Below are 16,002 nucleotides of genomic sequence, written 5' to 3' on the forward strand. Positions count from 1 at the left end.
TGACTAAAAACCGAAGGCGCACGGAACGCTGTTACCTTCCCACCAAAGTGGTCCCTGTTTTTCTACTTGCTTTTTTACAGGCTTTTGAATGGCTAGGTTGGCAGAAGCTGGAACAAGTAACGGGAGCTCACTCCGTTATGCAGTGCTAGGGATTCAAACTGCCGACCTTTCTTCTTTGACAAGCTCAGCATCTTAGCCACTGAGCCACCACGTCCTTTCTAGAAATGATTGTGTTCATTCAAATACAGGGAAAGATTAAGGATTCAAAACAGGACTGACAGTATGTGATGCAATGGGCATGAGTAACAGAGCCTGCTGTTCTATAAATCACTGTGGAAGCAGGAAGTTTGGAAATTAAATGCAAGACTGCAAAACAGGCAGAAGATAAAAGTACAGGACCATTAGGTGAGGTTTAGAAAATATGTGCTAAAGACAAAGCATCTCCATGACAACGCATGAAAGAGTTTAACCCGATTTAACATTCTCACCTGTATATTGCCAAAGTCCACATTTTCATAATGGAAGTGTGCACATTCTGCCATCTTTGGAAAATGGCCTTTGGTGAAGGACAATCTGAAAGACAGGGAACAAGTTTGGATTATATTATTGCAGAAATCAGAACTGACATTTTAATCAAGTAAATCAATGTCATTCTGACATTGTCGTCAGAATGTCTTATTGTTCCGAATCCCACAGAAACATGGAGTATAGTCTATGTAACACAAAGAAACAATAAAGAAAAGGTTTCTAGGGAAGAAAGCAAACTAACAAGTATTATTTGTTGTTAGAAGACCGATTCCAACTAAAAAGAGTCTGCACCTGAAAATGAAATATGAAGGCAAGTGCCAAGAGAGCTAGAAGATTGAAGGATAGAGAACCAACCAAGGAACATAAATAAACCTCATATATCTATCCCAACTGACAGAAATTATCTGTGAAAATAATTAAGAGTCTATCAGTTCTATACTGGTAGATCTGGGAACCAAACATGTATTTTAATTATTTTCTGGCTTTGACCTGAGGTTACAAAATGATAGGTATTGCTGAAGATATGTTTTAGCAGTGCAGAAACTGTTTTAGTGTCCTGGAGCACATTTTTGGTGGTGAACAAAGAGTGTTTGATCATCATTCATTCTTCCCTTAGGACTTTAAAAGAAAAATGTGATTTAGCACCTGGTCTTTCCCCACTAGAAAACAGGGTCATCAGCTTCTCCTGCAGAATCAGCACATGATTGATGAGAATTCTGAACAAATCTATTCCTGGACAGTTTTCTGAATTTCAAATCATTACTGGAGCCAAAGATGGATCGAATACAAGTCCACCCTACCAGCAGATTAAATTGGAACAGAGGGGATTAGAGAAGAAGAAAGGAAGTGAAGCTCACTTCAAAAAAGGCCCTTCTCAAACTTGTGATAGTTAAGGTACACATTTCACTGTACTTTCCCTGTAAGTGATAGTTGGAGGCACTTTTTCTCCTTACGTATAGAAAGTTTGTGCTTTGATTTAGCTAGCCATCAAGAGAAAACATAAACCTAAAGAAGCTAATCTAAAGCTTGTCCTGATGTCTGATCTGAGATATGAGGCTCTGCTACCAAAATCAAAAGCAATGAGATAAGAGTTGGTTCATCCCAATGACAAGGTTGCAGTTAAGATAAAGCTCTCTCTATCTGTGGAAGCCACTACACCAAAGACTGCAGCCTGAGGGCACAGAAGATGAAAGTAGACATGAGCTGGCTTTAAACAGTGGTTGATACAGAGATCTGTTAATGATAGTTACTCTGGTAGCTGGGATGCAGCACAGAATCCCATGGTTCCCTCCCAACCCCTTAACCAGTTTAGAAATCAGCCATTTTAATTTCAGAGTTCTGCACAATTGTAATAGAAGGAGGAAAAATAAAGCAGTAAAACACTTCAGCTCTTGGCCTGCCTTGGTTTCTAGAGGTTAAAAAGGGGGAGGGGGAAGCAGACAATGTGGGCAGGCTTTCTGTTTAAGTGAGCATATTTCCTATTGAAGAGGGGGAGGGGACACAATGGCTCAGCAGTTAAAGACACTGAGCTTGTCAGCTGGAAGACTGCAAGCCGGGTTCGAGACCTGAGCGCCATGTAATGGGGTGAGTTCCCGTTCCTGCCCCAGCTCCTGCCCACTTAGCAGTTCGAAAGTTCAAAATGAGAGTAGATCAATAGGTACCATTTTGGTCAAGTGGTTGTGAGCTTTTCCGATCGCCGCGGAAGCAGCTGAGAGCTCCCTGGGGAGCCGATCTGTATTCCGATGGCTGTCTTTGCCAATTTGCCACCAGAATAATGTTTGTTTGAAAAGAATTTAGAATTGATTATTAAGTTGTAGTTTAAACCTGTTTAATTCCTCCTAGTCCGGCCAAGGAACAACCAAGCTGCCTACCTCACAAAGGCTGAGCTAAAACTGGGGGACGCTAAGGAAGAGTACGTCAAGAAGGAGGAGCGTCCTATCAATCAAGCCCAGCCTATCCGAGCTAAGTCTAAGCACCTCCCACTGCTGGATGCTCAGAGCAGCTCATTGGAGAACAATAGGTACCATTTTGGTCAGAGGGTAACAGTGTTCTGTGAGGCTTTGGTTCAGAGCAGGAGTGTCAAACTTGTGGTGCCACATTGTCATCACATGAGGTATCACGACTTTTCCCCCCTTCGCTAAACCAGGGGTGGGCGTGGCCAGCGCATGACGCATCCGGCCTGTGGGCTGCAAGTTTGACCCCACCCCCATGTAGTGCCATGGTGATCACATGACAGTCTCCCTCAACCAAGAAACAAAGATGAGCCACCACACTCTAGAGGTCGGACATGACTGGACAGGGGAAATCTTTACCTTTTATCTCCTATTGCCCTTGTGCAACAGGAACTAATTTTACCTATTCCACCTGTGTATTGACAACAAGTCAACCAGTATCTTGGGAGTCAACATTTAGGAATACCAAGAATGTCACCGAAGTTTGCAAGGATGAAACAAAACATCTTACTTTTTCACATTCTTCACTTTCATGCTAGCTGTGCTGCCGCAGGTACGCAAGGATAACTCTCCAGAAATCTCAGGGATGTCTGCTCCTCTTGCCTGCAAAAAGAGAGAAAGGGGAAAAAAATAGATGATTTAGCAGTTTAATTCATGTTCAGTAAATATATAAGACACCAGTTCTGCTACCTATGAATTAGCTGCTACCATAGGGTTTGATGGTCTTAAGCATCTGTATAACCTTTTACATTTCCAGGTGGATGACGTGACTTGTCTCTACATGTACCAAATATTTTAACCATGTGAATTATGTGTCCAGACATCTAAAATAAGAAAATATGTGCATTTCTGAGCAAGTTTTGAGAAGCAATGAATACAGATACTATTTGAAATGTATTTTAAACTTAGTTGGGCTGTTGTATTATAACTATAATCCCTTAATGTTTTTTATTAAAAGAGATAAGAGGCAGGATGCTTTTTTTTTAACTTAGGTGTAAATGACACATACTAAATTCAGTTCTTATCTTTTGATCTGCAGCAATATCTATTCCTGAGTTGGACACAACAGATTGAAGAAGGAACTGTAAGTAGAAGACAGTTCATGGGAGGGAGGAGGGGGGAACTGTTATCCTGTTTCCTATCATTGTCAAGCACCTGCTCATAACTCAGTAATTACTAGATAGATGACCCTTGTAGAAAATGCAGGGTATCATCTCAGCTTCCAATAGGCAATTTTAATCTCCTTCTACTACAGGATATAACATGGACACAACAATCCTCTCCAAACTTCCCTTAGAGGCAGTTTCCAATTACAGCTGTATATCTGGATAACATTAGCATGTTGGTAGTAACTGCACCCTCAAACAATGGATGATTTCTCTCACAGAGGCTTCATTTAAATGTTAAAAGAATAAAGAAGATGGGGAAGAGCCACTCAATCTTTAGTTCCTAAGCAAACTGCTTTAAATGAGTTAGACCTAGTATTACCTCCATGGTGGTCATGGAAACTAAGAACCCTACCCTATAAAGGAATATAAACCTATCACTTCTTGGAACTTTTGGTTAAAGTCAAATGTGAACCTGGCTTGGGAATGGTGAAGGAATAAGAGAATCATAAAGAGTGACTTTCAGTAAAGAATACACAACAACAGAGATGGAAGGGTTCTTATAGGTCATCTAGTGTTCTAGTCCAGGGGTCACCAGCCTTTTGGACCTCAGGGACCACCAAACTCATCATTTAAAATCCCGTGGACCAGAGACCCTGGGAAAATCCCCCAAAAGGTCTGCAGGAAAATCCTCCACCCTGTTTTCCTACCGATCGATCATTCTTTATTTGGGATCGCAGGATCCCATCTCCAGCTCCGTTCTCCGTGAGGGAGAGAAGGACAGCAGCAGAAGCTGCAGAAGTCTTTCTTTCTTTCCCCCAAACTCCGCCAGAAATGAGTCTTTGTGAGACTTGTCAATCCGGCACAGCCTTTTTGGAGCAGGAGGCCTTGCAGGGTCCCAAAGACTCATTTCTGGTGGAGTTTGGGGGAGAGAAAGAAAGACTTTTGCTGCTTTCCTTGTGTGCAGCCAAAAACAGAAGAAGAAAGAAGCGGAAAGAAGCAGCCCTATGGCCAGGCCAGGCACGTGGGGCGAGTGGGGCAAGTCCTCCCCTCCACCCTTTCCCTCCACCCCTCACTACCTCATGTTGTTCCCAATGCAAGCGACACAAGCCTTGTGTTCCCGTGGGCCATGTGGCTGACGCAGCCTTGTGTTCCTGTGCAGCCTGGATTATTTGTTTTAGGGGGGACATTTCACTGCAGACCACCAAAATTTTCTCATGGACCACCAGTGGTCCCTGGCCCACTGGTTGGCGACCACTGTTCTAGTCCAACCCTCCCTCCCAAGCAGGAGACCCTACACCATTTCTGACAGATGGATTAAGATTACTGTCCCATCCACAAAGCCACATCAGAATCATATTCTATACGTCCAAGCCCTTTCAAACGTCTTCTATTTACTCCATACCTTCAAAAGGGCCTGGTCATCCCACAAACTACCCCACTCTTCATTTAATTCCTATCCTCTTCCTCACACTTTCATTTCCAACTACTCATCCCTATGTTCTAACCTCCAACTTATGCCTTGGTCCGCCTCTCCCTGACTTCTTCATGAGGTGAAGTGGTGTGGTAAATCCAAGAAATTGGGAGGCAGCTATCAAACATCTTCGCCTTAATCAATACAATTGGTGTTCCGGGTCTCCAAAGCCATCTGAATTGTACAGCAAGACCCGTGGCTGCCCATGGGAAAGCAGTTCCTGCAGGACGTCTATGGAGATTCTCAATCATTATAGGTTATGGTTGTCCCAAAGGTGCTTTTCGAAAGGAAACTGGCCTTTCTTAGGCATTTTCCTTGAAAACAGTTTTCTTCAGTTCTGAAGCTTCTTGGATGAGAAGCTTGGATGAGAAGCGAAACATTTTCAAGTTTTTTAAAAAAACCAAGAAAATCCAGTTGACTTTCAAAAAGCATTTATTTGGGGCTGTTCCTGCAGGCTACTCTCCTCTTTATGGCTCGGCACAGGTAATACATGGAAATGCTATCGTCTTTAAACTTTTGTCACCCAGATACACGCAACTGAATAAAGCTGTTTGTTCTGAATGAAAACTGTACCCATATTTGGGATAGTTAATTGCTAATCATTTACTAAAATGTCACGGGCAAAGTAACTCTATAAAGGACTTCAGTACTTCTGACAATGATTCAGAATAAATTTGTGTAGACTGTAGGTTTATGAGCAGTATTAAGGCAGATATTTAAAGGTCATTCATTATGGATTCATTTTATTACTATTGGAGAATCTTTTCCAAAGAAGCTGAGCTCACAGCCAAGAAAACCCCCAACAATTGATGGTCTATTAGCTAAATGGGGAAACTTAGAAGCTATTGCTTTCCGTTTCAATTAGGCATAATTCATCCTTTTTAATGATTGAATATAGCTCATCCCATATAATTATCGTATTAATAACTACAATAAAATAGGTAAAATTAATTATAATTTACACTTCAAACAACAGCCTAAACTACAATTAAATCAAAAAGCGGAAACAGTATGTTAATACCCCACTGGGAAGGAATCATATGAACCTGGAAAGAAAATAGACTCATTCTCAAAAGAGGAAATCATTGTTTTCTATGTAGACAACGTGACTACTGATAAAATAATTGCCTTTGTGTAAAAAAAATTACATGTTTATTATTCCTTTGATACTTCTTTAAAGAATTGAATAAAATTTGTGCAGTTCATAAAAAGGAACTTGTGTATGGTATATCTTTTTTGTGGTGTTTTTTTTTTAAACCTTTAAATTGATAGTTGAAGTATTCCACTGGCTGAATCTTGAACAGTTTCCAAATCAAAACATGAGGTCCTTTCTGAAGTTCCGTATTGTTCTCTTCTTTTCAATTTCATTGTACACATGTTGTGCACTGACAATAAACATTTGATTTGATTTCCTTTTTCTAAAATGAAATCTATCTCTCTCTCTCTCTATCCATCCATCCATCCATCCATCCATCCATCCATCCATCCATCCATCCATCCATCTATTATGCAATACTTCTTGGAACAAAACCAGTGAAACAATCATATCACCAATACAAACTAGCATCACATTTTCCACCATAGCTTCCACCACTGGCTCATCTCCATTTTAGTCCAATGCTAAGGGCTAAGATAGAGGTGCTTTCCCAACCTTCCAGCAGGTTAAGAGAGTGGGGGGACCTCCAACTATCAGAGAAAGACTGTCCAAGAGGTTGTGGCAACTACAGTAGCAGAGGTGCATCTCTGATGTTCTACCAGATAACAATGTTTAAGGGGAGGGACCTGGAGCACACTCTCAATATTGGATCTAGCAAGGTGGGCAGAAGATGTCGCAGTAATGCAGTCAGGAAGTGACTAATAATTGACTGTGAAAAGAGTGATTGCAAGGAAAGCATCTTGATCTAGGAATGGATTCAACTGACAACTAGTATTAATTTTCACAAAGCCTCTCCCTGACTATGGCTGCCATATGCTCTTTCAGGAGGAGTCATAACACAAAGAGGACCTCCAAACTGGACACCAACTCTGCTTGAGGGAATGCTACTCCATCCAGAGTCAATAATGATAAGCCAATGGAGAGGAGCTCAAAAACCTAAAGCCACTTGTCTTGTTAGAGTTGAGATCCAGCCAGTTCTCTATCCAGGCTCTTACAGCCTCAGGGCACATTCTGCATAATCCAAAACTCCAGCTATTGAATGCTTTATCCCTCTACACAGTTACTGCACTGCACAAAGTATTCAGCTGAACTATGGCAGAGGAATACTAGCAGCCGCATTTTTTATAGAAGTGCCAGGTTGAGCAGGATGAACTCATTATAAAGATAGCAGGCATTTTTGCAAAAGTCATCTTCACCCAATTCCCATCAAATATAACTGGGAGAATGGAAGGGGAAAAAATAGACAGAAGCTATTTTCTTTATAATTACTGTGGGGAAAAGATTCTGTCTCAAAAGAGAAATTCTGTTTTTAAATAAACGGGTCAAGAATCTATTCTTAGGTCCACCAGATTTGCCAGAAGTTTGGTAACTAATTATATCTTAATTTCTTCATTTAGAACCTATTTCCAAACAGTCCCTGTTAGCAGCCATAATAGAAATTGCTCTGGCCTAATGAAGATGAATCGGTTAATTGGGACAAGAACTTCTTCAATTTTCTCATAGCTATTGGCGATATTTTGCATTTGATCGGCAAGGCAAGTCAAAGAGCTGGGGGAGAAAATGTTGCATAGCTAGTAATAAAGCAATCATAGAGCAATGATGATGCATCTGTAAGGAAGCTTACAGTGATTCATGAAATCTGTTATGAAATAAATGAGTTCCAAGGCAAAGAGAATCTCATATATAGAAAGAAGTGCATTCCTCACACGGTGAATCAACCGGAGACACATTTTTATTTAAATGACTGCTGTATCATACATCCATTGTGCAAGTTATAGCAATTTCCCGAAGAAAAAAACATCCTATCAAGTTCTGACCCAAGAGACTAAAAAGCTGGAATAATGAATACAATTCTCTGTGGGCATTGTCATAACTATTGAGGAATATGGCAGATTATTAATCATGGACTCCTATCCTTCTGTTAATTCTGATTTTTGAGTGCTGCTGTGCCTCCTTCTGACCTTGAGGTTGAAATGAGAGAATCAGGAAAGCGAGCCATCTCCGCAGCTAAACTTTTTACCATCCCTAGGATGGCACTGATAAAATTGCTCTTTTGAAAACATTTTATAAAATGAATTCAAGCTATAAGCAAACTCCAGGTGGTTAACAACTCGACTTGTATTGTTGGAATCAATCCTGCTTATCTCATTGTGCCAGACTTCATGTAGGCACTTGATTCACAAATCTTCAGCTACTCAGTCCCCACATTCAGTAATTTTAACGGAACCTTCAAGACTTCAGCAAGGTTAGATAAATGTGTTGTTGCAAAGTACTCATAAGATCAGCCACTGCAGAATGCAGAAATCAAGCCATACGTGTGATCTGTGTGTCTTTCAATCAGGTGCCTTTCTCTCAACCCGACTTACTAATTGATTTTTTTTGCTACACTTTTCCCAGCCTTGTATATAATTGGAGCCCGATCACAACTGAGTTTTGGATGTAACATGGCCATCTTCTTCGCCTCAAATATTTCTCACGTTGGCAGCATTTTTGGGAGGAATTCTAAAAGGCTTCTGGACCTACTGCCTTATAACACTAAGAAACAAGCTTTGGCAAGACTATTGTTTGAAAAGCTTCCGTCTACTCCACACAGAATGGCCTTTTATGCCAGCATCATCTTCAAATTATTTTTATTAATTTAGCTGCCTAACGATAAGATCCACCACTGAATTTAGGAAAGTTAAAGAACTTTTTTTTATATAAAATGTCAGTTTTGCATGAGCTGTCAGAATATGTCAGTGACAGGACTCATTTGAGAGGAAAATAAAAGCCAGCTGCAAACATTATCTTATTTTTAGGAAGCCGGGTGATGGGAAATTTGACAGCTGCAGGAGTCAGGTCTTAATGATCATACACACAACTCCTGAGCACCTTATACTGTTATTTTTTGTTTTTGTTTTAAATGACTCTAAGAAAATTTTCAGCACCAGTATTTGACTTAAAAGGCATATCATATCTCCATTTGAAAAGAATATCCAGTTTCTAACACTCCTCCATGTTGATATTTATCAACTGGTTGAGATTTCTAGAGGTAAAAGAGAACTAGAATATCATAACATCTAAAAGACTGTAACAAAAATAGGAGGTGCTGTTTTGCATTAGAACTTCATTGCGTATAGGAAAGCTTGGTGTACACAATATACTAAATCTAAATTAACAAAACACAATGTTGTATTCATGGCATGTGTTACAGATAAGGGTCAGGGGTGGGCTGCTACGGGTTCTCCCAGATTCAGGAGAACCTGTAGCTAACATTATGACTGGTTCGGTGAACTGCCAAATCCCACCAGAGGTAGTCTTCAGCAGGTTCTGACCAGTTCTGGAGAAGCAGAAATTTTGAGTAGTTCGGAGAACTGGCAAATACCACCTCTGACTGGAGATTTTACAGTATCCTTCCCCTGCCATGCCCACCAAGCCACGCCCGCAGAACCAGTAGTAAAAGAATTTGAATCCCACCACTGAATCCCACCCCTGGCTAGCCCAGCCTAGCCCACCCCACCCTACCCCGCCACTCCCAGGAGTCTCCACGTGGCCCATTTTGGATGCAAGGTAAGTGCAGAGGCCACATGGAGGCTCGGGGAGGGCGAAAAATGGGCTTCCCGGAAGTTCCAGAGGGCGGAAACGGGCCCATTGCCGGCCTCCGGAAGGTCTCCAGAGCCCAGAAGACGTTTTCGCCCTCCCAGAGGCTTGAGGAAAGCCTCCGGAGCCTGGGGAGGGTGAAAATGCCCCCCGCCCCATTGTGGTGCAGGAGGCCAACTAGGCCACTCCCACCATGGCCACACCCACCCAGCAACCAGGCAGAGAACCCGTTGCTGAAAGTTTTGAAGCCCACCACTGGTAAGGGTCCAAATAATTTACAGGACCACCTGTCTCTCATCATTTCTGCTTATCCCACCAAATCTGACCCAGGCAGGACCCCAAAGATATGCCTTCTCTGTCACAGTGCCTGCCTTAGGGAGCAAGTTTTAGATGACTCTATTTTTTTGCTTTCCACAAACCCTTAAAAACCTGGCTGTTCTCCCCAGCCACAAATCAGAATATTCAGCAAGCTGTGCAATGATTTCTATGTCTGGTGGTGTTCTGAATCAGACCTCAGTAGAATGGTATTATATTGGCTATTGCTATTTTTTTTTTAAATGTTATTTTTGCTACTGTTAGATTGTATACCATCCAGAATCACATGTTGAAGTCTTGTACACAAATAAATGTTTAATATTATGACCTGACATACTAAGATAATGGTTAAATTCAATCAAATCCAATCAGAATTTATTACAATTATAGACCAGAGACCAGAACAAATAAAAACACTCAATAAATATACAATTAAAAATTCTAGAATAAAATAATAAATAGATAAAATATATGATAAAAATGGTTAAATTCCACCAATATATCGAACTAACCAACCTTATTTTAGCTTTGCTAAAAATAAATCCGGGCTAGAAAGTAATTTAAATGGCAAGGAAGAAGAAGAAAAAAAAAAAAAAAAAAAAATTAAATTTTAGTAAAAAATGATCTGATTCATCAACAGAAATTAGAAATTTAGGACCACTTTCAAGGCACATCAAAGCAAACCTGACACAGCGAAATGCAAAAAACCTGAAACGGCCAAGGAACAGTAGAATAGCTGCCTGTCTTTCTCGAAGGCTGAGCTAAAACTGGGGGAACGCAGGGAGGAGTCACGTGGAGGAAGGAGGAGCGTTCCTCAATTATAGCTCAGCCTGTGAGAAGTGAAGACTGGAGCACCTCCCACTCTCTGGATGCTCGCAGCAGTTCTACGGAGAACAGGTCCTCAGCAGTTTTAACTAAATATAAAACAAAAACAATGAATGCAGGGGAAAAATAAAAGATAATCAAGGTTCTTTGCTTCACAAGGTGTCTACAATGAACAGTCCACTGGCCTACAATCTGACCAAACAAGCATAGCAATTTCTATATTGGTGGAATTTCTTCTACCCCTACAGTTACACCTTCCTCTCCTCAGCTGCAAAGCATCCAATTCTCCCCTACAATGAAATCTTATGAGGTATTTTAGTCTGAGACACAGTTGACAGTCTGAAAATCTTTTGATGGCCACAGCTGCCAAACAGCTTAATTGGTGAGAAAACATCTGCTGGCTCCTTCCCATTACCAATTGTCCAACCACAATTTGTTTACAGGTAACCACTGAACGGATTTTCACATCAGGCTGCCTTTTGCAAAGTACAATATAGCAGAATGGCAAGTTGATAAGATAACCTATAATTTTGCTGTGGCAGAAAGGACTTCCGCAATTTGACGCCTTTCACAATGACCGATCCCACATTCAGAATTTAAATACGTGCAATTTTGATAAGTTTCACTACAAACACCTGTTTTAACTTTTTTTTTTTGGGGGGGGGAATCCCCTGCTACGCCCACCAAGCCACAACCACAGAACTGGTAGTAAAAAAATTTGAATCCCACCACTGTTCCTTCACTTAAAAACTTGCCATATATTCCAGATTTATGGTATTCAATGTAAGGAAAAATCGCAGATTTCCAGCTGGAAAAAACAAAAAAGACTTGAGAGTATGTTCACTAAACTAATATTAGTAGATTTGATCAATCAAACACCAAAGTTGCTATTTCTGGGAAAACAAAGTATTTCCCCAAAAAAGTAATATTGTATTTAATGCATATGATAAAAAAAAAGCAACAACAAGCAAATCATTTTTGGTACTTTCTATTAATGACAAACCGCTACATCTTTGAAATAGTATAAAATTTGTATTCAAGGTAGTCTTCCTAAGGAAGAAAACACTTTTTCCACCACCACTTCTGCAAAAACAGTCCCCGGTATTGCACAAACAAAAATAACAAAGTAATTCAGAAGAACAAAATTGCAACAAAGGTAAAGTAGTTCAATTACTAAAGCTTCTGCATTCAAATAGGAAGAACAAAAAAAAATGTATTTTAACAGTCATTTAATTATCAACCAGAAAAACAAGCAGAGCAACCTCAAAACACCAGGAAAAGATCTGAACAGAAGATGTTTAGCTATTATACCAATTAATAGCTAACTCACTATGAAAAACTGCCAGTCTCCCTTGGGTTCCCCCCTAATGATCGCTGAATAACAAAAGCAAATAAAAGGCATTAGCATCATAAGAAAAGAAAAGAAAATGTTCTTAAAAGTAAAAATGTCCTGAAGTCAAGCTTGATTCTTTCTTAGCAACTGTATGGACACAATCATGTTGTTTTCTTGACAATAATAGGAAGTAGTTTACAGTGCCTTCCTCCCGTCTCATCTCTATAACCCCGTTGATGCTTTGGTCTTTCATGTCCATGCACAAAACCCAAGCTTAGACAAATTTAGCCAGAGAGATACTCCTTAAGCAATCATCACAATAATGTTTGACAGTGATATTCTGCAGTGATAAGAGCTACTGTAAGTAAACATACAAGTCTTCAACTAATATTCACATTACTCCAATTAAGCCACATTACTGCATAATTATAGCGTTACAATTTAAGCATTTTCAAAATTCTTCCTTCCCACAGACATTACAGATTTCAAATAATGAGATCTACTCAATGAAAATACTTCTGCATTGAAAGGCAGTATAGAAAAAAATGAGCCATTTTTTACATGCCCACCCCCGGGGGGGAGGGGAACAAACCACCAAAAAAAACCCGCCCGGGCCCCCCCCCCCCCCCCCCCCCCCCCCCCCCCCACAAAAAACACCACCACCCCCCCCCCCCCCACCCCCCCCCCCCCCCCCCCCCAAAAAAAAAACCCCCCCCCCCCCCCCCCCCCCCCAAAAACCCCCCCCCCCCCCAACCCCCCCCCCCCCCCCCCCCCCCCCCCCCCCCCCCCCCCCCCGCTTCGGTGGGCACCACTTCACAATATTATGGATGTCTGCATACACCTACACCCTATGTGTGTGTATATACACAAACATACTTTCTTTGCCCTACTTCACAGAGCAGGGAGATTGGAGAGAAAAGGATTATAAGTAAGCACACAACGGGGAATACACTGGAGTATTTGTGTAATGCACTCATGACTGTCAGGATTAACACGCTATTTTCCATTGTGTGCCTACTTACTCTCTTGTAATCCTTTCCTCACCAATGAATGTAAATACAAACATTAATTCCCTTCATGCCAATTATCACAGCATCAGAGTAAATATTCCAAAGGGCAGGGGACTGATTAGAAGACAAAAAGCTGAAGGTGTGAAACTGATGACCACAGTCTTGGCCACGGGATTTCCCCACTCAGTTTTGCTTAATGGAGGACTTGTTGGTCCCAACTGTGGTCACTAAAAGAGGACGACCTTAAATTCATGTCGTCAGGATTTTCCAGACTACATTATCATAAGGCTAGTAAATATGTAGGCTTGTAAGATTAATTTCCTCAGGGAGCAGGATCACATTTTGTGGATCGTAGCTAAAGGGGAAATTAATGAAGCCCGAGAACCACTGCAGCATTACTGACAATAAATTATCACAAGCTCTGCTATCTAAGATGATTTAATGGTACACACTCAGTGGGCACATCATCATCTTTCCCCCTACGTGTGGAGTGCATCCAAGAGGAAACATTTTAGGATTTTCAAGCTCATCCAGTAACGAGCGCATTTTTAAAAATTCTACACGTCTCAGGTCGTTTAGGCAACTACAAGCAGAATGTACCAAATAATATTGTTAATAATGCCTTACCATTGCATTGAGGGTCTCTTCCCAATCTGGTCTTTCACGGGGATGGATACTTCTGTGAAGCTCAGGCACAAAATCATCCTCTTCTGCATGTAAAGAGGACTTCATCATTCTTGAAGAAAAAGATGGACTCATAAATAAACTGAATCTTTTGAGTAAGTTGAACACTTTTTAATAATTCTTAATAATTCATAAGCATTTATCGTTGCTCCCCAATACACCTGGCTAAGGGCACAAATGTTTCGGTGGGCACCTTCCCTGAGGCACACCAGCTCCCTTGTTCCACCTGACTTTCCTTCTTATTTCCTTAACCATTCCTTGTTAACAGCAAGCTTCAAAAAGTTTTTGGCAAGTTTAGAAAGTTCAAAACATGCTCCAAGATCCATCTCATCCTGGGCACCCTTTTTTCTTTAACGATTATCATCTGGCAGACGGTACAGGATAATAAAAGCAAGGTCAAATAGGCTGAAGAACAGCTTCTATCCCAGGGCAGTAACTCTACTGAATTCTACTCTATAGCGCAGTATTAATGCAGTATCAGGGGTTTTCAATTTAATGTACAGAATGTGAAGGATGTGTGGTTGTGCATTTATTTTCAGTCATAATTTACACTGAAAATGGTATTTAATGTTGTTGTGTGAGGTGCAATGACAATAAACTAAACTAAAGTTGGCTTGCTGAAAATAAAAATGTTGGCCTCAATTTCATCTTTATTTTCCAGTAATATTACTGAGTCTCAGAAGCCTTCTTAGAAAATAAAAAGATGTGTTATTACAATCCAGTGGTTTGTACAGAAGTATATTTATCTACCAAAATAGGCAAAGATAAACCAGAGTTACGGATAGTCACACGCATAGGGAAATACAGAGAGTTCTCGACTTACAATCACAACTGAGCCCAAAAGTTTTGTCGTTTAAGTGAGAAAACTCATTAAGTGAGCTTCCCCCACAACTGGGACCTTTCTTGCCCCAGTTGTAAAGTGAATCACTGCAGTTGGTAAGTTAGTGAGTTGTTAAATGGCTTCCCCGTTGATTTTGCTTGTCAAAAGGGCATCAAATGTCCTTGGGACACAGGAACAGTCGTAAGTATGAACTAGTTGCCAAGCATTTGAATTTTGATCACAAGATCTTGGAGATACTACAAGGGTCGTAAGCGTGAAAAATCATCACAAGACACTTTTTTCAGTGCCTTTGTAACTTTGAATGGTCACTAAATGAACTGCCGTATGTCAAGGACTACCTGTAAGCATTTTATGCCTGATATCACTTTTACTACCTAGGCCAGTGGTGGCTAGCCTTTTTGGGCTCCCATGATACACACACACACACACGCACAAACACGCCAGCATCCAGAAGGCAATGCATGCTGGGGGGCAACAACCCTGCGCATGCGTGCACGATCCCGTGTGTCATGCGTCTCTGGGCATGCGATCCCCCGTGCGCCGCACATCTCTGGGCATGCGCGTGCATCTCCCGTGTCCCCCCACACATACACGCCAGATACCCGACAATCAGCTGTTGGGCAGTGGCGCATGCCTCTTCCAGGCAACCTCTCGCGTGCCAGCAAAAGTGGCTCGGTGTGCCACTTCCGGGACGCGTGCCATAAGTTCGCCATCACGGATCTAGGTAGATCAGATGAAAAGCCTAACGAGGACTACTTTACTAGCATTAACTTTATTTTAAGGGCTACATTAACAGAATCTTGCAAAGTTTGAAACTACCCCTCCCTTCCTTCACTTTTACTCTCTCCAAAACTAGGAAGTGTCTCTTCTGAGAAGCTTCAGGAAGAAGCTTCCTCCTTTGGGCTCAAATTTTATCTGACTATTGTCTAAGCTGCAGTTCTTCCTCCTATCTCCCAAAGTCAATCCCATCTGCCATTTCAACCGCATCCATCTTTACAAAATGCCAAATGTGCAGATCACTTAACAGAAATAGAGATCCTTATCTTTTATCTTATCTCAGTCGTAGTTTTTTTCCCCTCTTGGGTACATTTGGAAGATTTATACTAGGCGGCCTAGCAATATTGACAGTATATATGTGGGAATCAGCAAGATATCTAAATGATCTGATCTTCCCAAAACAAAGAATAGCATTCTTCAGA

General features: G+C 41.1%; 1 protein-coding gene across 2 annotated transcripts in view; it reads right to left on the reverse strand.

Moving 5' to 3' along the window:
• ARHGAP32 (Rho GTPase activating protein 32) overlaps window positions 1-16,002 on the reverse strand; it is a 163,634-nt gene that overhangs the window by 95,530 nt on the left and 52,102 nt on the right. For both annotated transcript variants that reach the window (XM_087970078.1, XM_087970081.1), the window contains exons 2-4: window positions 13,906-14,014; window positions 2,992-3,083; window positions 489-573 (exon numbers count right to left, since the gene is read on the reverse strand). In XM_087970078.1, the coding sequence (XP_087826204.1) occupies window positions 489-573; window positions 2,992-3,083; window positions 13,906-14,013 (285 nt within the window). In that variant the 5' untranslated portion in view covers window position 14,014. The remainder of the gene's footprint in view (window positions 1-488; window positions 574-2,991; window positions 3,084-13,905; window positions 14,015-16,002) is intronic.

The sequence above is a fragment of the Notechis scutatus genome, chromosome 7 (assembly GCF_049901735.1).
Source record: "Notechis scutatus isolate UNSWTSFEM ecotype Mainland chromosome 7, rNotScu1.2, whole genome shotgun sequence".
Taxonomy (NCBI): Eukaryota; Metazoa; Chordata; class Lepidosauria; order Squamata; family Elapidae; genus Notechis; species Notechis scutatus.